At 33.7% G+C, this 22788-nt stretch overlaps 1 protein-coding gene across 1 annotated transcript; it reads right to left on the reverse strand.

The window, feature by feature from the left end:
• Nucleotides 1–938: 938 nt before the first annotated feature.
• Nucleotides 939–22659, reverse strand: LOC6505161 (TWiK family of potassium channels protein 7). Its single transcript, XM_001965424.4, has 8 exons — nt 21475–22659; nt 5378–5539; nt 5185–5308; nt 4979–5128; nt 2011–2202; nt 1836–1951; nt 1652–1744; nt 939–1587 (listed from the first exon to the last, which is right to left on the reverse strand). The coding sequence occupies exons 1-8, from the start codon at nt 21712–21714 to the stop codon at nt 1429–1431; spliced, it is 1236 nt and encodes a 411-aa protein (XP_001965460.3). The 5' UTR covers nt 21715–22659; the 3' UTR covers nt 939–1428.
• Between the last annotated feature and the right edge of the window lie 129 nt (nt 22660–22788).

Here is a 22788-nt window from a genome sequence, read left to right on the forward strand (position 1 = left end):
TGGATCGGATCGGATTGGATCAGATCGGGGCCAGATCAGATCGGATCAGATCGGATCGGATCGGATCGGAACGGTGGACCGGATGTTACTCGCTGCTCGTCCAGCGCTCGACTAATCGGAGATGTCCCCTCGCCGGGGCCGAGCCAACAAAAAAATCAGAATCACAATCACAATCAGAATCAGAATAAGAATCGCACAGAATCAACCCACACACTCGCTCACTCACTAGATAGTTGGATACCGAAAATAAAAAAAATTATAAAAAATAAAATAAGGGAACAACCACAAGGCGATACAGATACAGAACAGTTACAGATACAATTACAGATACAGATACTAGTATATAAATCAGAAATGATGGACCCACGTCCCACTCTTCGCGCTCCCTTTACAGTTTTCCGACTACCGCACTGCTCACGGTGCGAACGACTTTTATAGCCAACAATGTGCACTATACACTGTACAAAAATTATATGTAAATTACCCGAAATATACTCCACAAACTAAGACAAGAAACTAAACAATAAGACCTGTTTTTTGAGGATTTTAAAACATTTCTTTATAATAATAACCCCAAAACTGTTTATTTTCTTCAGAAAATAATTCATAATATTCATATCCGGTACTTTTCAGATAAAATTCATCTCAAAACTGACAGAATTATATCTAAGATGTCCAGACATTTTTCCCACTGTATTTTAGAGCAATAATCAGAGGGATAACGAGGGGCCTCGTTGGGGTCTTTCGCAGAATCGGATCATGTGAACCGCCCTCGAAAATCTCAGTTCTTTCCAAAGCTTCCAGAGAAATTTAGTTAAAGCTTCTTTAGCTTTTAAGTAAAGTAGATAAAAAATACCAAGCTTTAAGTAGGTTTTAAAAATAAGCTTAACCATTTTAAAGAAGATTTAAAATTTTAAATTAAAATAAATGAATAATAACTAGTATTGTGAAAGTCTTTTTTGATTTATTTTTAAGATGACATTTATGATAGTATATAGTATGGACAAGAGTTACAATTAATATTACTGATAACTTAAGCTTACAGTTCCTCAAAAAAAAAATATCATTTTAATTTAAAACTAAGCCTTAAGATATTTAATTAATTTTTTTTTGATTTTTTGTTTTTATTTTGCTGATCTCAGTACGTATGAGCAATATGATTATTGCCTAGACATTTTTTTTTTGACTATATAATAGCTATATAAGTACGGACACTGACTTGTGGAAGTCTGGCAGTGTACGCTCTAGCCAGTGCCCACTGTACCCATGGATGAAGCGGAAGCCTAACTACATTTGATATTTTTTTCCATCATGATATTATTTCAATTTTTGTTTTGTTTTTCAACCAAAATGCCCACAAGTATGCTACGGAAGACCTCTCTGTTTTCGTTTTTTTTTTCTAAATTAGTATTATTATTTTTAATTTTTTTAGACAGACGACTCGTAGATGACAATTTGCAGGACCTTTGGTTTGTTATTTTGGGCCTCCTTGACTTCTTTTAATATCGCATTTGTGATTGCCTCCAAGGCAGCAATATCGGGACTGTGTTCGTTCTTTTTGTTCGTATTCCACTTGGGCATAGATACCTTAAAAATTTAATTAAATATATATTAGATTAGATTATAAATATTTTATGAAAATACTAATTACCGTCAGGACCTTCTGCAGAGCTGTGTAATCTAGACCTGTGCCAGCAGTTTCTCCCAAACGTCGTAAGGTCTCCGCCATGGGTCCAGATAGTTCCTAGAAAATAATAATAAAAAAATGTTTAAAAAATATATTTATTATTTTATACTATTCTATTATAGTCTATTATGTCTTATCTTATATTTACCTGAAGTTTAGCCCAACTGGTAGCATACTGTCGTCTTACCAACTCAATAATAGTCGATGTCAGGGCCAAGCCAATTAGAATATACAAAGTACACAACAACATGTAATTGGGTTTCTCTAAAAAGGGTTTCAAAGATAATTAAATAAAAAAATAGTTATGCTTAAATAATACCCACTTGGTACCAAATCACCAAAGCCAATCGTCGTCATGGTTATGAAACAAAAGTAGAAGCCATCGAAGAAGGTCCAATCGTCCTCCCAAAGCAGAAGAAGGCCAGCTCCGGCGGCCAAGTAAACGCCCAGGAAGCACACGGCCAGAATGGCGTAGAACCAGGTCTTGCCAATAAAATTGGTAAACTTTGGTTTGGCTAAGAAAACAATAGAGAAGGATAAGCTTTTTAGGGGGAAAGAGACTCCACAGAGCAACCGTACGAATAATATTTAAAAAAATGAACACTATTTAAAAAAAAAATTAAAATAAAAAAATATTATTTTCAAGTTGATTAAGTACAACCTATGAGAATCGAGGAGGAGGGCGCTATTAATAATTATTTTAAAATACATTTTTTTTTAACAAATAATATTTTGGGATTAAAAGTTGAACCTATACCCTTTCCTGGGGGCCACATAGTGCTCCCCAACCGTTTTTTCAAGAATTTAAAGGAGACCTTCCAGAAAATAAGAGAACAAATTTCAAAATAAAATGTAGTTGTTAGATTTGATGCAGAATGGTGGGGAATGGATCCCCGAGTCCAAAATGGCACTCCGCTTGAGAATCGGATGAGAATTGCCGGAGATATGGCCTTCGGGGCGCTCAAAGTGCCATTCCCGGTGTTTTCGAAGGGGACCCCCTGGAAATTTTTTGAAAAAATTAAAAAAATATGATGTCCCCAGATTTTGATGCAGAATGATGGGGAATAGATCCCCGAGTCCAAAATGGCACTCCGCTTGAGAATCGGATGATAATTGCCGAAGATGTGGCCTTCGGGGCGCTCAAAGTGCCATTCCCGGTGTTTTCGAAGGGGACCCCCTGGAAATTTTTTTAAAAAATTTGAAAAATATGATGTCCCCAGATTTTGATGCAGAATGATGGGGAATAGATCCCTGAGTCCAAAATGGCACTCCGCTTGAGAATCGGATGAGAATTGGCAGAGATATGGCCTTCGGGGCGCTGAAAGTGCCATTCCCGGTGTTTTCGAAGGGGACCCCCTGGAAATTTTTTGAAAAACTTTAAAAAATATGATGTCCCCAGATTTTGATGCAGAATGATGGGGAATAGATCCCCGAGTCCAAAATGGCACTCCGCTTGAGAATCGGATGAGAATTGGCAGAGATATGGCCTTCGGGGCGCTCAAAGTGCCATTCCCGGTGTTTTCGAAGGAGACCCCCTGGAAATTTTTTGAAAAAATTTGAAAAATATGATGTCCCCAGATTTTGATGCAGAATGATGGGGAATAGATCCCCAAGTCCAAAAAGGCATTCCGCTTGAGAATCGGATGAGAATTGGCAGAGATATGGCCTTCGGGGCGCTGAAAGTGCCATTCCCGGTGTTTTTGAAGGGGACCCCCTGAAAATTTTTTGAAAAACTTTAAAAAATATGATGTCCCCAGATTTTGATGCAGAATGATGGGGAATAGATCCCCAAGTCCAAAATGGCACTCCGCTTGAGAATCAAGTGAGAATTGGCAGAGATATGGCCTTCGGGGCACTCAAAGTGCCATTCCCGGTGTTTTCGAAGGGGACCCCCTGGAAATTTTTTGAAAAACTTTAAAAAATATGATGTCCCCAGATTTTGATGCAGAATGATGGGGAATAGATCCCCGAGTCCAAAATGGCACTCCGCTTGAGAATCGGATGAGAATTGGCAGAGATATGGCCTTCGGGGCGCTCAAAGTGCCATTCCCGGTGTTTTCGAAGGAGACCCCCTGGAAATTTTTTGAAAAAATTTGAAAAATATGATGTCCCCAGATTTTGATGCAGAATGATGGGGAATAGATCCCCAAGTCCAAAAAGGCATTCCGCTTGAGAATCGGATGAGAATTGGCAGAGATATGGCCTTCGGGGCACTCAAAGTGCCATTCCCGGTGTTTTTGAAGGGGACCCCCTGAAAATTTTTTGAAAAACTTTAAAAAATATGATGTCCCCAGATTTTGATGCAGAATGATGGGGAATAGATCCCCGAGTCCAAAATGGCACTCCGCTTGAGAATCTGATGAGAATTGCCGGAGATATGGCCTTCGGGGCGCTGAAAGTGCCATTCCCGGTGTTTTTGAAGGGGACCCCCTGGAAATTTTTTGAAAAACTTTAAAAAATATGATGTCCCCAGATTTTGATGCAGAATGATGGGGAATGAATCCCCGAGTCCAAAATGGCACTCCGCTTGAGAATCGGATGAGAATTGGCAGAGATATGGCCTTCGGGGCGCTCAAAGTGCCATTCCCGGTGTTTTCGAAGGAGACCCCCTGGAAATTTTTTGAAAAAATTTGAAAAATATGATGTCCCCAGATTTTGATGCAGAATGATGGGGAATAGATCCCTGAGTCCAAAATGGCACTCCGCTTGAGAATGTGATGAGAATTGCCGGAGATATGGCCTTCGGGGCGCTGAAAGTGCCATTCCCGGTGTTTTTGAAGGGGACCCCCTGGAAATTTTTTGAAAAACTTTAAAAAATATGATGTCCCCAGATTTTGATGCAGAATGATGGGGATTGAATCCCCGAGTCCAAAATGGCACTCCGCTTGAGAATCGGATGAGAATTGGCAGAGATATGGCCTTCGGGGCGCTCAAAGTGCCATTCCCGGTGTTTTTGAAGGGAACCCCCTGGAAATTTTTAGAAAAAATTTAAAAAATATGATGTCCCCAGAATTTTTGAAGGGAACCCCCTGCAAAAAACCCTACTAGAATCGTATACCCTGTAAAAATCAATGCGGAAGGTGGTACTAATTTATTTTATGTACGTTATTTAAATATTTTTTATTATTTTAGCAATTAAAATAATTAAGCTGGGACTAAAACTATTACTCATACGCCGTGTGACATTTTTAACAAGAAAACTTATGAAGTCGTGGGTTAAGGTAATTTCACAATTATTTTAATGTGTTAGTGGTATTATTAATTTGAAAAATAGTACTTTTATTAACTTACTTGGCATATGTTTGCCGAAAACTGAAACCGCTGTGGCAAACAACCTGCCCCAGTCGGCGATCACCGTGAGAGTAAAGGGTATTCCGATGAGGGCGAAGCAAATGCAAAATACCCTACCACCGGTAGTAACTGGCACAATGTTGCCATAGCCTTCAAATAAATACAAAATGTATATTTAACTTATTATTAAATAGAGTCTGACCAACCTATAGTGGTTAACACAGTCGATGAGAAGAACACAGCTTGAAGAATACTCCATCGCTCGTATGGCTCTGGAAAGTCTTTATCGGCCACTATTAATAGTCCCCCTTCCGCAGCCTCTTGAACGGCCTTTAAAATATTTAATATTAATTTTTAATATTAATTTAGTTTAATTTTTAGTTAGGAAAAAATAAGTACCGCTTCGTACTTAGCCAATTCGAAGGCTAAAAGCTCGTTAAGATTATGAACTTCGGTGTTGTTTAAAATGGTGCTCATGAAGCGCTCCCTCTGGGTCTTCACCACATCCTTTAAATGTCCTAGACGCTCCACCTCCGCAGGACGTTCCAAGTGACGGAATATCTAAGCAAGATATAGAAAAAAATTAATTTAATATAAAGTAAAAATAAGGAATATTTTGCTGTTTAAATTCTAGACCCAAACATAGTTAGTTTTTGTGAAATTCCAGGAATTCCATTTGATTTTGAACTTTAGCCTTTCAACCTTCACCCCCGCTGGCTATTAATAAAAAAAAAAATATAAATATAAATAATTTTAATATCATGGGAAAAAAAAATTATATCCATTCAGTAGAAATTTTTTCCACCGCTTGTTTGATGTTTCACGTTTTATGTGCGAAAAAAAAAAAATATGGGGGGAAAAAAATAAAGAATGAAAAATCAAATCTTCATTCAATTTCTCGCACATCATCTTGGAGGGAATTTTTGTTCAAATTGTAGTACTCTTGCTCGTCTTCGATTCATCTTGTTTTGTTTTTGTTATAAAAATAGTTTGTACAAATTGATTTTGAGTTTTATTTTTAAAAACAAACACCACCACACACTGGAAATGCTGGCCAAAAACAGCGAATAGAAATTCAATTTAAATGTGTCAGACAATTTATCTTTTTCCCAGAGAGACCTTGGAGTGACTCCATGACATTGATAGAGTTTTCTTTTATTTTTTGGGAATTCCAGGCACGTATTTCTTATAATCAAAAAAGATTAATTGAATTCTTTTCTTTAAAGTTTCAAGTTGCAAGTTGCAAGTTGCAATGTCAGGACTGCAATTCCCCAACTCAACATTTGTCTAATTAATTTGGTGTCCTTTCCCAGCATCCCCAATGGTGTCATGACACTCTAGATGGTACATATATATCTGTTCTATATATATATTATATGTATGTCCTTGTATGACTGACAGATCTGTAATTTGGTGGCAATTCAAAGTTACACAGTTATGAGTTGAAAGTTGAAAGTTTGTCTGGGAGATGTGTCTGCTGCGGGTTTATTTCTGTGGTGGCGCATAAATTATAATTATTATTAGACATGGGTTTATCTTGGCCATTTTGCTTCTTTTTTGAGCTTTTTGTTGGCTGACCAGAGGAGGGTCAAGAGGAGAGGGATTAGGGAAGTCCCCAGAGCTACAAAAGGGCCAGAAACGACATGACACTTGGCTTAAATCAAGATCTTATGGACTTTAAAATTAAGTTCAAGTTAAGTACTTCTAAGTACTATTTAAAGTATAATTTTTAAATATTTTTTAAGATAAAAATTAGTAAGATATGCTTAAAAACTATAGACTGGAGATACTATACTCCCTTAATAAAAACTTAAAAAATATTCCTCTTATATTATTCTTAACACAAAATATTAAAGCTTCAACTCTAAAGACAATAATCTAATATTTATTTATTATTAATCCATTTATCAATTATTATTTAATTTATTTATTTGGGCCATAAAATCACAGTTTTCAGCCAGGCCAGGCCACTTCCTTGTTGGCCAAAACTCTTTGCTTTTCGGCCAGCTTATGGTACTTGTCACTTTGTCACCCCATTTTGCACATCATAAATCACACGCAGCGCTACTTGAGTGCTCTAATCCCCTCCTGGCCTACAACCCTTTTGGCCAAACACCCCCTCCCCCTCAGATCCTGGCCCGTATCCTTTTAGCCCCAAAGGATTCTTACATGTGCGGCAATTAACGCACGACATATGGAAATAATGGAGTGGCCACCTGAATGGGGATTTTGGGGGACTTTGGCTATACACTGACAAAAAAAAAAATACTTTTAGAAGAGAAATATCTTAAGATAGAAATAGATTATTAAGTTTTAATTAATCTTTAAATTATGTTGAATAAAAAAACTGAAGGCTTCATATATAGGTTCTTTGAAATTAGTTTTTGAAAATATGTTTTTAATAATTACCCATCAAAATACTCCCTTTAAATTATAATCTTTGGTTAATATTATTTTTTTCTTATTTATTTTTTAACCCCTTAATTTATTTAAGTGTAAATTTGGTCATTTTAGGGTGTGCCCTTTCAAGTAACTCCACAAAATACCCGAAACAGGGCTGGACCTAATCCTGATTGGCAAGTTCGTGGGAGTTCAGTAGAATATGGTTTCCAGACCAACCAGTTTCCGTAATCCCATTTTCCCAGCTGCTACTCCTATATATTATCTTTCTCATATATTCTTTTGTCTTCTGTTTTTGTTTTTATTTTTATATTTTCTTTTTTTTTGGTTTTTAATAATAACAACCGGCAATGTCCAGCGCAATTTCTCTTCATTACAATGGCGGAAAAATGGGGAAAATTCGGGGAAATGCTTTCTGGGGGGGGGGCCTGAGGCTTAGGGCGCTCTAAGGGGGGGTCTGTGTATAATAATGATGTGCGCGCCCATTTAGGGGGTGATAATTCATTTCCTCCGCGAGACAAAACACCACGCTCCGTAAACAGTCCGCAGACTGAGCGGCACTTTTCCGGAATGGCCGCACTTTTCCGGATCCGGAACAAGGTCACGGATTGAAGGCTGATGGAAGCCAAAAAATGGAAATCACTCTGCTTGTTTTTTTGGCAAAAAATAAAAGTGTAACTAATGGCTTAGGAGAGCTACATATTTTAGAATTTAATTAATATATTAAAAAATAAATATACTTTATAAGTAATAAAAAATAATTTAGTTTAAATAAAATTTAAGAAATTATTTATGTTGTTTATTTATTATTGAGAGATTTTTTTAAGACTACATTTTTTATTTAAACTTAACTAGTTCGATTAAAATATAATAAATAGTTGTGGGGCTTAATAAACTTTAAAATAATAAGAAAACATTTAAAAAAAAACTATACAGGATAAACAAGATATTTAAATATATTTAAGAATATTTATTTAACATTTAGGCTTTTTAAAAAAGCCATAAAAAATAAAAACAAAGGATCTTTCAGTCAAAATAATATAAATTCCCCCAAAATCCAACCAAAATCCAAAGACACTTTCACTCAACGAACTCGAAGAAATAACAATAAATCTTTCAATTTGCTATTTATGATTATTTAGCTTCAAAAAAACCCAAAAAAATACACATTATTATGAATACTTAAGGGGGAAGAAAAAAATAAAAACCAAATGCGCCAAAAGCCAATGCATAATAAATATAAATTGATATTATTTATTGAAAATTAGTTCCAGGGGCGGCAATGACCTGCAGGACCCTGGCCCCAAAAAATATATAAATATTGGATGAAAAATGTCGGAAATGGGTGAAAGTGGAGAAAGTAGTGGAAGTGGAAAAAGTTTCTGAGTTTCTGCCAAAACGGAAGCGTCGTGTAAATGCGAAAATGGCCAACGGCGTCCATTGGGCGCCCCTTTAACCTTAAATATTATTTTACTTCGATGCCCCCCTACTCTACTCCTGCCAGTACAAATTTTTGTTTGTTTATGGGTAACATAAAAAATAAAACAACAAAAACATTAATTTTTTATACTCTTACAAGGAGTTTTTCTGTTTAAATAAAAAATACATCTCGATTGTTTTCAAAATATATCGATATTTTATCGTTATCATTCCTCCAGGACCTCCTCCTGTTAGAAACCCTAGACTTTCTTTTAAAAAAATGAAAATATAAGCCATTAAAAATACATTCTTTTAAAAAAATATCATAAATAATCCTCAGGGCGTACAAACTTCGATTCAAACTCACTAAAAACACTCCCTTTCTTGCTTTTTTGTTGGCATTTTCCGGCGTTTTTCTGGGAGATTTTCCGTATCGGTGCGTTTTTGTGTCGTGCGCGTTTAAAACCGCGGGTGGGCCGCGTCAAAAAATCTCAGCAGTTTTTTCTGCCTCCTGTCTATTTTTTTTTTGTTGATTTTATGAGTTTATAAGTTTATGATTTGATACAAAAATTAGATATAATTTCCTCTTAGCTGGGCTGTGTGCATAAATCGCTGTCAGTTCATTAACTTTTCATTATTTATTGAGTGTTTTGGCAATAAAACGGAATGGCCTTTTGAAGCCTTTCTGGCCCAAGAGATCTATTGTAAAATGTTAACGACGCAACTTGTTGAATGATTTTATGTTTAGTTGGCTTGAGATCCGAAATAGCTAGGGATTTATGTTCTCAAAACGTAAATTTGACAAGCACATTAAGGGAATAAAAAGCTCAGAGTTCTTGCTCACAAAATTTAACAAATAATTGCTCATAATTTACTTCTTAAGAGGTTTTTTTCGGAATTTTTGTGTTTTATGAAGAGGAATTTTATATGAAGAGGTCTTAGAAGAGGTCTTAGATTTTTAAAAAATAAATACAATTGGGTTTGAATAATTTATTTATTAGAAGATTTATTTATTAAATAATAATGAGGGAAAAAAACTTTTTTTTTTAGAAATTCAAAAGAGTATTTCTAGAGTATTTAACATTTACTATTTCCTAAAAAAAATTCAATAAATATTAAAGACTATATATTAAAAATTCCCCTTCAAAAACTGTTTCAAAAAAGGTCTTAAACCCAATTTTCGAAAATAAATTATCTCCGGAACAGCTTGAGGCCTTTGTAAAATTTTATTTCCCTTTTCTATACACTTAAAAAAAAAGCGTAGTGCCATCAGGAAAGAGGAAAGAGAGAGCAACCAATTATAATCGTAAATATAAATGGGATTATGGGATTTTATTGCCGACCGCCCATGGCTGGCCATTTCAGGGCACTTGGCACTTTTTCTTCTCTTGAACTTCTCCTGCCACTTGACATATTTATGTGTAATTATTATGGCCAAGTTAAGAGCAGAAACAAAAAAAAAAAAGAAGACCCAAAATCAAATTAAAAAACGAGGAAGGTGGTATGATAATTTGAGCCCCACCTGCTGTTAATTAACCAATTTCCAACACAAAAAGTGCCATTCCATTCCGCACCACTTTCGGATGTCCATTTTATGCTAATGTCTCCCTTTTGACCCAAATTTTGGCCAAATAAGTGGGCTGGGCCGAGAGTCCAGTGCCAAAAAACAAATCCCGAGATTGTTATCATTATCGGGTCTAGACTCTGGACACTGGACTTGCCACACATGCCACACAGTTGATTTCCCTCAGGACACTCGGGATTCGGAAATCATCAGAAATCTCTTCTTAAAGAGGCTTGGATTTTGACAGAAGTTTTTTTTGGATTTAAAAAGAATTATATAGAAATTGTTGTTAATAAAAAAACCTTAATTTATAAGAGTTTTAAGCCTTTTAAAATTAATTCTTAACTCTTAAAGAAGCTAAGCTTTTTGTTCTCAAAATTAAAATAAAAACTACGCTTAACTGACCTCCTTAACCCTTTTTAATATTTACTAAAAATCTCAAAAATATAAAACACTTAACAAATAAAAATAAAAATATATAATTAATTTTAAAACAATATTTTTTATACTTTTTAAAGTAAAATAAACAGGAAATAGAATAAAGAACAGCACTTGACCCCACTGGGAGGCCTGTCAGGTCAAAAGTCGCAACAAATCCGACTTGAGCTCTAAGCATATACACTCCCCCCCTTCAACTACACGAAAGACCCACCCTTTTTTTATATTTATTTATTTGAATTTTGTATACGTTTCAGTTTTTTTTTATGTATTTTTTTTTTTGCGTGTCCATCAGCACGTGACAAGTTAAAAAAAAAAAAGAAACTCAACCCCACGCGCACAATTTACATGCCACGACAACAAATCAGCTGTTAAAGTTAATATATATGCGACCACCCCTTCCTCACCCCCCTTCTCCACCCAATGCCCCGCTCTTTGCCCTTTTCGCCCACCAGATTTGATTTGTGTGCGTTTTTGGCGCGTTTTTTTCAGCCAGAAAACCGAGAAAATCCAAACATGGCAGCTGAAGGCTAAAGAGCCGGAGAGACGGCCAAAAAGATTAAAGCCCGTCGAAGAAGGTCTTAAGATTGCGTGCCACATGGCAAAAAAAAAAAAACAAAATTACAAGCCAAATTAACGTAAAATTTGACATCAAAGTTGGGACCAAGAATTATTTATTAAATATTAAAAATAACGATTTTAGAAGCAAGGGTTTTCAATGAAAATTCTTTAATATAATTTAATAAAAGTAAAATTAACTGTACTTTTTATTCATTAATCTTATTTATCTATATTTTAAATACTTAAAATTAATTTTGTAATTAAAAAAATACCAATTATTATATCTCCAAGTCTCACATTTTAGCTTAAAACCTTGCGTGTTTTCATTAAAAGTTTCCCGGAAATTGCCCAGCTTACAACTAAATTAAATCATGAATAAATTATGAGTCATTTTTATGCTCAAAATAAAAAGAGATAACTGATAAAAAATAATAATATATAAGGCTAAAATAAAACACACCTCTAACCTGTCTCAGAGCTGTTTAAATTTGGAAAATCATCTTAATTTTAAGCTCATTAACAAGAAACTGACCAAAACTTGTTCAAACTGACAGACAAGCCCTTGACTGCTCAACTGTCTTAATGAGATTCAAAAAAAAACCAAAATATATATACACTATACAAATAATATTAAAAATAAAATTTACTAAAAAAAATCTACCAAAAAACCTTTAAAAAATTAACAAATATAATCTAAGAAATAATTCATGTTGTCGACTTTTAAATAATAGCTTTTTAATTTCCTAATTATGAACTGGCAATCACAGCAGGACCCCCCCTTCCAGTCCCTAATATTTTTTGGCATCTATCCAAGAGGGGGTGTAGACTTTTGATTGACACTGTGTTGTGGCCAGCTGCCGGATGAATTTGTTCGCTAATGAGATTGCCAGTTCTTCGCAGCTCACACTGATGATTGTGTGTTTTATTCTATTTTATTTTTCATTTTAGATTTCGTTTTTATTTATTTTCAATTTGCATAGAAGATGGCATCATATTTTTGGACAAGTGTCGGTCAAATCATGAAACTGATAGCTTTTCTGGTAGGAGGGAGGTCTGCCACTCAAAATATGATCATGAGATGGTTCTTAATTGGTTTTTCTTTAAGAAATTAATTTAAGATATTAAAGAGAGTACATTTTAATGATAAATTTATAGGAAGGCTAATTAATATCCTTTAAATGAAATAAATATATCCTGTAGCTATTTATTTCAAAATCAATTTAACTTTTTTAACTCAAAGTTAGTTCTCAATTTGAAGACCTTAAGACCTTAAGGCGATTAAGTGCCTCCGTTTGTGTGTTTAGCATTAAGTCTATAGAACACATATGAACCCCCCACCACCACCTCCACAATCTCCATAATCAACTTATGCAACTTTCATAACTGCTACCCCCCCTTTTGCGATGGCAGGAGGCAAAAGTTTAATGCATTTTGTTGCCTGTCAAAGTTCCAGCCAAAGTATTACATCAATTTATTTACACTACTGTGTGTTAGAGTGTGTGTGAGGGTGTGTGTGTGTATGGTTGTGTGTGTTAGTGTGTTTGTGGTTGTAAGTGATTTTATTGTTTACCGCTTGTCGCTCAATTCTTGGCGGAAAATATGTTGAGTCAAGTCCGTGGCCTCAAACATCCTTTTTTTTATTCAGTAACTCCCCTTTCCTATCAAACGCTGCGTATGCGCATTATATGCATTTAACACACACACTTACACTTACACTTACACTTACACCCACACACACACACACACACACACACACACTAACGCACTAAAAGTCATCATCAATCAACGCCATTTTGACATGCAAAAATTTTGCACGCAACTTTCTGCAAGCCTGCGATTTTTTTCAATTCCAACTCGAGTATGAATCTTTTAATATGGTGGGGTTTTTTAAGAATTTAATAAAATATATTAAAAAATATTTAAATTAAATTGATAAACTATAAATAAAAGCCTTCCTAAAATTTAGACAATTAATTTCTTAAAAAAAGAAACAAATGTAATATTAAAAAGATATAAAAATACTAAGAAAAAGTTTCTTTTCTTTTAATTTTAAAAGCTATACTGCCCAAAAATAAATTTTTTTGAAATGTAATTTATAAAATATTATTCGATTTTTTATTTAACTTTAATATTTTAGGCTTAAACTAAAGTATGAATAAAGTAATCTAAAAAAATAACACTAAGATACCCGGTACTTCTCTGTTAAATAGTAAGACCCTTCTCTCTCCTTAGATTTTTCAGTATAAATATTTTCTAGTAAGATTTCTGATAAAAAGTCTTCTTATTGGCCTATTATACCCTTTATAATACCCTATAATACTAGCTTTTAAGGATCGCCTTCTGCTGCTGCGATTTCTTTAAAAATTGAGTTGCTTTTCAGGTCTTTGAGGCTCGCGTGCCAGGACTTCTCCTTCCTTCTGTCAAAGAAAATGCTAAAGATTGTGTCGACAAATAAAAAAAAAATATAGAAAAAAAAAAAAACAATCAAAGCTGCGTCAATTCTTGAGGGGTGGATGGGGGGGAGTGGGGTAATTGAAAGGCGAGAAGGAGGTGGGACGGGTTTCGTAGGTAAGTTAATGGGACTGACTTTTTGGGGAGTATTTTTTCTATTTTTTTTTTTTTTTTTTTTGCACGGGCTGGCACGCAAAGGCGCCAGAATGGCCAAAAGCCAAGAAGAAGTTCTGACCGAGTTCTAGTTTTTTTTATTTTTTTATGCATATCCTTGTTGCGATTCCTTGCTTTGCTACTTTTGTGCTTTGCTTTGCTTTCTATGCTATTCAGGTAATTGCTGCGGTTTAATTTGCTGAAAGAAAGTGTATTTTTTGCAGTGTATAGAGGGGTTATTCGCATTTTATAAGAGAAAAGGGTAAACAAAAATATTTTTAAATTATAAAAATATATTTAGAAAATATGATTTTTATTATTCCTTCAAAAAATCTCTTTTAAAAAACATTACATTTCAACGAGTTCAAAGTAAATTCCTCAAGAACCTGTTGATCTCTTTTCTAAAAAAAAATCCCACATCTGTTATAAATCATTTAAATGAGAGTTTATGTAAATAAAATTTATTAAGAGACCAGTGGGAAATAAATCAAATTTCAACAAATCATAAAGCATATGTTTTGCCTCAAAAACAACAAGTCTTGCCAAATAATTTCTTGGCAAAGAATTTCACCAAAAAAAAAGAGCATTCAAGATTTATTTGTTTGGAAGGAAGTACTTTCTTGGCTTAAACCAAATCCCCCCAAAAAAAATCCCCACTTTCCTTTTCAATTATGCTAATTTGACGTCGAACGTTTTGTTATAAGCCACTTCCTTTATTTTTGGAGAAAACCACCCACAAAAATGAAGAAAACTTGGGGAAAAACAACACAGTTCGAACCTTGACATGCCAACTCCACATAAATTTGTTTCTTATTATTGTTATTTTTCACGTCTGTTGGTTTTTTTTTTTTTGGCCAATTTAAATTTCACACTGAAACCTGTGTTTTTCAGCACCTAGACCAGCCATCCACCCCCTCATCCCCCCTATTTTTATGCTAAACAAATAAATAAATCAAAATCAAATCAACAATCAGAGCGAGACATAAATTTCCGAAAATTATTAATGCCAGAAGAATAAAAAAAATGAGATTTTTATGAATAGTTTATTTTGACAGACAGACAAAACAACAATAATTAATAATTATAAGCCGAAACGGAAAAAATCAACAGCCATTCCGAAACAATCATCATCATAATTATACTTTAATTTCCCCCCCAAATAGTTTACAAATGATTTTCAATTTATTTTCCCCGGAATTCTTCAAGTCTATTCGCTTCCACCTTCAAAGATACAAAATGTACATTGTACAAGAAAAAATATGTTAAATAATTAAACAAAGATTCGTTTTTTTTTTTCAATTCGGTGCTGTGTCTGATTGCTTGTTGCCGTGGCATTAAAAAAATCACGTATACGCATATTACTCATACGCCGCTTGGGCCAGAGGCGGCAAGAAATCCCAGAAGAATATCCCAATCCCAAAAAAAACATCAACAAGAGTGAGAATGATGTGAGAATGATGGAGACACTTAGGGAAATTTTAGTTGATTCAGAAATTTATATATTTTGTATAAGAGAAAATGAATATTATTAAATTTCATTATAACTTTTTATTGGAAAATTATTTAAAAGAGTTTTTAGTTTTAAATAATAAATATACCTAAATTGCTCTTAAATCATATTAAAAATTATAGTTAAAACCATCATAAACCATAGTTTAAATGCCTAAAAGTCTGTACTATTTTTTTCAGTGTTTTTAAGTGATAAAAAAACAAAAAATAGAGGCACTGATGCTGAAAACATTCTCGGTGGCGGTCTGGAATATAATTGTTGCTTTTGTCAAGACAATGACGTGTATATTCTTTAATTACCAGAAAACTGGGTGAAGTCTTTAAATAAATATTTAAGAAAATATATAATTTAACAGAGAAAAACACAGGAAGTTTAAAATAATAAATAATAAATAAATAAAGAAAGAAATTAAAACAAAAGAATAATAAAGGAAGTAGAAAGGATTTCAAAAGAAGCCTAAAAAGAAAAATAATAATACTACATAACTATTAAAAATTTTAAAAAATACCAACAACTATCTTAAATTGTAAACTTCTTTAATCAACAAACTTTAATTTATAAAAATAAACTCAATAAATAAAAACCATCATGTAAACAAATGATTAAAAAGTTAAAAACTGATAAGTGGTAGAAACCAACTGGCTGGGACATTAACGATTGATGGCTTGATGGATGGACTGATTGATTGATTGAGGCTTTAAGCGAAATCGGGTTAACTGCTACATGCACTTTGCAACCCCAATTCTATATTGGCATAAACAAATATATATCGAAAGATATATATATTTCCACTTAATTTGTCTCGCGGGGAAAACAAAGATATCCCCCGCCACAAGAATGACTCAATTTTTCCCAAAATATTTTTATTTTTAGCCAAGACACGCGACGTTGTATGGGTTTGTGGGGTGGAGAGGGGATAGATCCCCTAAGGGGGATAAATAGTATAAATTTAATTCATTTCACACTCGGTGACTGGCCGCATAAATCTGTCAGATACTTGTCACCTGCCTGTCGGCGCATAATTTGTTCATAATTTTACGGCCACTTCCCACTTGACGTTGGTTCTTCTTTCTCATTTTTTTTATACATTTTGGCTATTTGGCTTTTGGCTTCTGGCCAGAAATAATTTGTACGGGTATCTTGAATCTTGTATCTTTTATCTTGTATCTGTTGATTGGACATGTGTAAAAATAAAAAAAGTAACAAACACCTTAGCCTATAGTCTGATGAAGTTTAATTTATTGAAAGTTTCAAAGATTTGTTTTCTTATTTAGTTAAGTGTTTTATACACTTGAAAAAAAATTATGCTGGTTCTAGAGACTCTAAGTTTTCTGAATAAATATTGTTTACATTTCTTTGAAATATTTTTATTGAAAAATAAAATGATTAAATATATTTTAAGAAAGAAACAAAATACAAACTATTTCTTGCCAATTTTCGTAGAAAATCAAGTAATTTAAGTAGATTTTCTTTATAAACCCAAGACTATTTCTTTTTCAATTTACATTTTGTTGTAAGTGGATGACCTAGCCGTTTTATGACTGACCTCTGACTCTTTTTTTTTTTTGAATATAAATTGAAATATTGTGTGATTTGTATGCCTCATGCGTGACCCGATTGATGGGCCGCAGAACTTCATCTGCCACTTTTGTTAATACACTTGAACACTTTTGGATTTGCAAAAGAAAAGTTTTAGCACTCCACCCCCTACTATTAAGGGGGGGTTCCAGTATTGACCTTTTGTCTCGATTTTGGATCGAAACGAATCGGTTGTCCTGTCATTGTTCGGCAATTTGCACGCAATTTTTGGTTGTTTTTTTTTTCGGGGGGACACATGATTGGAATTTGCAAACAGAATTCGGCAAAAAAAGAGTGGAAAACTGATACAGAACAAAGTGTTGCCTAGCTTAGGGCGTTCGAACCTAATGGTTTCATTAGCAAACCAAAGTTGAAGTGACTTTTGGGGAGGGATTTTGGTTAGAAGGAGTTTGGTTTTGTGTTTTGTTTTTGGGAAGAAAGGTGTTTCTTTTAAGGAAAATAAATTATATTTTATTTTTTTAAAGGATTTAGGACAATGATAAATATTATATTATATATTTTATTTTATATTTATAAATATAAGTATTTATTTTACTTTTTTTAAATAAATGTTAAGCAAAAAAAAGGAGAAAAAACTGTCAAGAAAACAAGCGATTTCCCTTAATGTAGGCCTGACGTAATTTTTCCGCATTTCCCACCATTTTCCTCCATTTCCCCACCATTTTCCTCCCACCTTCCTGTTGCAAACAATCGAGAATGGAGAGCCGAGCCTAGTTCCTGTGATTTTTGGTTCTGGTTTCCATTTCAGGGCCAACTGAATCGTCCTTGATATGAAAACTCATGTCTGGGTAGGCTTGGATGGGTCAGTTAATCAGATAAACACACACACACACATGCTACACACACACACACACACACACACACACTTATAATAAGAGAAAGTAAAAGAAAGTCTAAAGAAGAAAAGAAACTGGGTTGGGTTAACTTCTGTCTAATTGGCTGTGTTTTTTGGCCAAACAACTTAATTCTTTTGGCCTAAAACAACTCAAATTTTTCAAAGGACACACTCACACACACACGCACGAAGGACTCGCGAGATAGACGAATCGATGACGCCTTCAAGTATGCTACAAAATGCTAATTAAAATGATTTATAGCCACTTTCGTTCGGGCCATATGTGATAGGGAGGCTGTTTGGCCTGCAATTTGAGCTTAAGAGTCCTTCCTACCCCTCTCCCTCCCCCTGGGGTATCCTGTGTCCTGGCCCTAATTAATAAACAAACTTCCTGGGATTAAAGACAACGAACCAGTAACAAAGCCATAAAAGGATAAAAGCCAATTGCTCTCCATGGTTACCAGGACTCGTTAACAAAAGTCTATTAAGTCTTTTTATTTTTAATTTGGCTTTAAAGTGGCTTATCTGGAGTGGTTTCTGATGAGGGGATTAATGGGAGTTTTATTTTTAATTTATTAAGTATTTAGAAGATTATTTTTTTAAGTTAGGACTATTTAAGGTGGTCTTATTTTAAAGAAAACCTTGAAAAATAGTCTTTTTATTTTTGTACACTATTTATTTTTAAAAATTTAATTAAACACCCCTTAAATAATATCTTTAAAAAACTATTACCCTCTAGCCAAGAAAACCCCTTAAGCCCTTCCTAATATCATAATTCAATGCTATTTACAAACTTGGCACCTACTTTTTTTTTGAAAACTAATCCCAGAAAAACAAGTTTCCTTAGCCGGTCACTTGACACAAAACTGATTTCCGCAAACAAAAAAAGGGGGGAGAAAAAGTGTGAAAATCTAAAGGAAAATATGAGGAAAATCTAAGAAAAATCTAAGGAAAAATCTCAGGAAAAATTCCGAAGGAAAAACTTCAAAGTGATATCCGTTGAATGTCCAAGAATTCATATCCGTTTAATAAATAGTTTGAAAAGGGTTAAAAAAAAGGGGTCAACTTCAATAAATTAAATTAAAAAATATTAAGTAATTGAAATATTTTTATTATTAATATTACTATTTATTTTTATTTTTAATGAACAATTTAAATAAAAAGTGGGCATAATTGGCCAACATGTGTTTGTGATTTTGGCCAAAAAAAGGGGGGGGTAGTGGTGGGAATTCTAGACAGGATTGAAGGGGGTGGTCCAGTAGTAGGGGTGGTGGTTAAGGGGCAATAGGGGGTTATTCCATCCCGACCATCCAATAATCCATATGAATGCGAATGTGTTGCCTGATTAATGCCCAGCTCTTGTTGCCAGAAATCTGCGCAAATGGCCAGATATATCAGCGAGGTGTTGATAGGGCCGGGCCAACTACATAAATGGGCCAACCAGGGGCTAGGGGGGAGCTTCAACCAGAAACTAATTTGATTTTGACCAGAAATAACCAAGAATTTAAGGCCATCATGAATCATGTTGGCTGCCAAGGCGGGGCAAGTCAATAAAAAATTGATTCTCGTTTTTTTGCATTTCCAGGAAAAAGACAACAAAACTATTCTAAAAGCATAATAAAATATACAAAAATAGTAAACATATTTTTTAATTTAATACAACTTTTTTAAAAACCATAACGTTTTTTTTTATAATTTTTAAACTTATTTTAAGCTTACTTCCTTTAAGGAGTTAGAAAACAATAATTTCAAAACAAATAAATATTAAACCCTTAAACCCTAAAATTAAGAAATTAAAAACTCTTTAAGTCATTCTTAATTTTAATTATTGTATTTATAAAAAAATCCTAACTAATCCTACTAAATGAAATCTCTTTTTTTATTAGAAATATCAATCAGGATTCACTTCGATTGCCATTAATACAGCTCATTGAGGAGACCCCACCTACTCCACCTACTTCTGAGCTAATCCTCGCCATATCCTTTCTATATCCTTGCCACATCTCCACCCTCCCCTTATTTGCCCCGTAATTGTCGGTGCTTGAGGAAATTGAGAGGCAATATAACAAATACCACGCCGGCACGACACTCGGCCATATGTCAAGTCCTGGGACACGACAATTAAGCTCCTGCCTCCCGCGCAGTCCTTTGGCGGGTGTACCTTTTTTCAAATGGCACTGCGAAGAATTCTACACAATTCTACAACTTAAAGATATTTTTTTAGGATATAAAGCTATTTTTTATTTGATTTAAAGAGGTTTAAAAAGGTGAATTATTTTTGCCAAAATGAGTCCTTCTTTTAAGGATTTATTTAAGCACTTATTAGTTTCTCTCTAAAAATTCCTAATTTTCCATTAATTTATTTATTAAATAATATAAAATAATATATTTTTGTAGTATTTTTTTTCAGTGTATTTCAGAGGCTATTCCCTATTAACTGCAGCTATTTTGCAGTCTCGGGTCTCGGACAACTGACGGCATCAATTTCGAACACCAGACCGGTCAGTGCGGCCAGTAGTTTTTCTTTTTTTGTTTTTTTTCTCCATTTCTTGGCCAAAACGACGTCATTGGCGAAAATGTAAATGTTTAGACAAGGCCCAAATTTCACAAAATTTCCCAAAAATAACAAAAAAGAAAATCCCATGGATCCTCTATGGCTCCCATGGTCGGACATGGTCTGCCACCATGGATGCACTTCCTCGTCCTCCCGATCCCCGCCCCCCTTTTCATGTGCGACTGGAATATAAATATATAATTTTTTTTTTCATATTCCTCCGGCAATTAGCGGTGGGTCGGTGGGCGGGGCCGAGGGCGGTGCACTTAAATGTACAAAATAGTTTTATGACTTAATTTTGGGCTAATTTTTACTATTTTCACTGCAATAAATTTTGGCTCTGTTTGGATTATTGTTTTTATTCGTATTTATACAGTAAGGTATGGGAAAGTTAAACCGTGGTATGGATTAAATTTATTTTTATTTTTTAAAACATATTTTAGAGCCCAATTTGAGCTCTGCTTTGAATATCTCAATTTATTTTACATTTTAAATTTAGATCAAGTTTAGTCACTTCTATTATATCTTCAATTTGTTTTATAAATTATACAAATTATTTATAAAAAAAAAAACATATTTTTTTTAAATTTATTATTATGTTTTTCTTTATTATCTTAAAATTAAAATTTTAATCAAATCTTTTTTTACTTTACATTTATTTCTAAATTTTTATATATTCTCCACTAAAAAAGTTCTAAATATTTTAAATATTTAATTAATTTACCTTTCCGATTACTTACTGTATTTATGGGTTTTTGGTTTTTCGAATTTTTAGGATTTTTCGGATCTGCCGCCAAACAAACTTTTGAATGCTCGCCGTTTTTCGGCAAAAATCATTTTCATTTTTGCATGTTTCACGGCAGCCACAAAATAGAAAAAATAAAAATAAAAACAAAAAGCATAAACCAAAACAGAAAACAAAAGAAGGCAGAAAGGAAAAAAAATAAATAATAATTAAATATTTGTTTAGTTATGTTCGGGTCTAGTGGGAAAAATGGAAACACGTTTTTACCAAACCGCCCACGCCGCAATAAATGGACAGCGAAACGAGCAATCCGATGTGATTGAGGGCCGACTTCCATTTCACGGACTGCCACCAGGCGGTGGAGGTCTTCCCACCGCGGCCACCTCCTCCGGCACCATCCTCGACGATCTCCACACGACGATCCAGATGCTTGAGCTTCTCCAGCAACTCGGTGCTGGCCTCGTCCTGCGAATCATATTCCTTGACGGCAACCTTTTTCACAGGCATTTTATAATTTTTTATTTTGTTTACAATTTTTTTTTATAAATTTAAAATTTTATTGAAATTAATATTTTATGATTTTCTAGGGACCTCGGCCCTTTCTTTGACTCTCCAGCCTGTCCATTTTTCTAAAAAAAAAACACTATTTTCGGGGTTATCGTTTGAATATTTTCACTGGCGCGCCAAAAACGACCGGAAAATCGAGGGAGAGTCGCCCGGAAAAAGTGGAGGAAATGCCAACCGTCGAACAACAAGTCAAAGTTGCGACTAAAGGGAGCTCCTCTTGGCTTTCCGCCGTTTGGATGAAAAACGAAACTTTCGGGCGGGCTGCCACTGGCTCTTAAAAAGTGTGGCAACATTGGCTGAAATTTTTTACATTTTTTTTAAAGTTTAAATACTATGAATAATTTAAGTAATAAAATAAATTGTAAAACATTTTATAATCATAAATTATAACTATATTTTTTAAAACATTCTTTAGTTCTTTGAAAACATATACTTTTTAAAAAAAAATATTTTTGAAAACTTGTATAAAGAACCCAAAATATTTACTTTTTATTTACTAAAATAATAGTAATAACATTAATAATAATAGTTGATTCACAAATTTTTCTTAACAAATTTAAAATAAAACGTTTTAAATATCAAATAATTCTTTAAATAATAAACCAAATATTTAAACTTAAAATGAAGGTAATATTTAACTGATATTTAAGGAAAAAATAATAAAAAAAAAAGTTAAATTAATCTCATAGAATTTTTGAATATTGGCGCCATGGTTTTTTCTCGATCTGGCAATAAAATAAAAATATGGCAACTTTGTGCAGACTTAAATAAAAATGTAGAATATTTAAATCAAACAAAAAAATAGTAAAATAGACAAATTAAAAAATAAGAGTGAATAATTTTGAAAAACCCACCATTGAAAAAAATTTCAAAATTTTTGTAATTTTTTTGTTTGATTTTTTTCTCTCTTTATACATTACATACAGATTATTTTTACTTTTTTTTCATTAATACATCGAATTTACAACTAATTTAAGATTTTCTTTACTTTAGTGTTTATTATTTTAGTTTATT

Source organism: Drosophila ananassae, chromosome XR (genome assembly GCF_017639315.1).
Source record: "Drosophila ananassae strain 14024-0371.13 chromosome XR, ASM1763931v2, whole genome shotgun sequence".
NCBI lineage: Eukaryota > Metazoa > Arthropoda > Insecta > Diptera > Drosophilidae > Drosophila > Drosophila ananassae.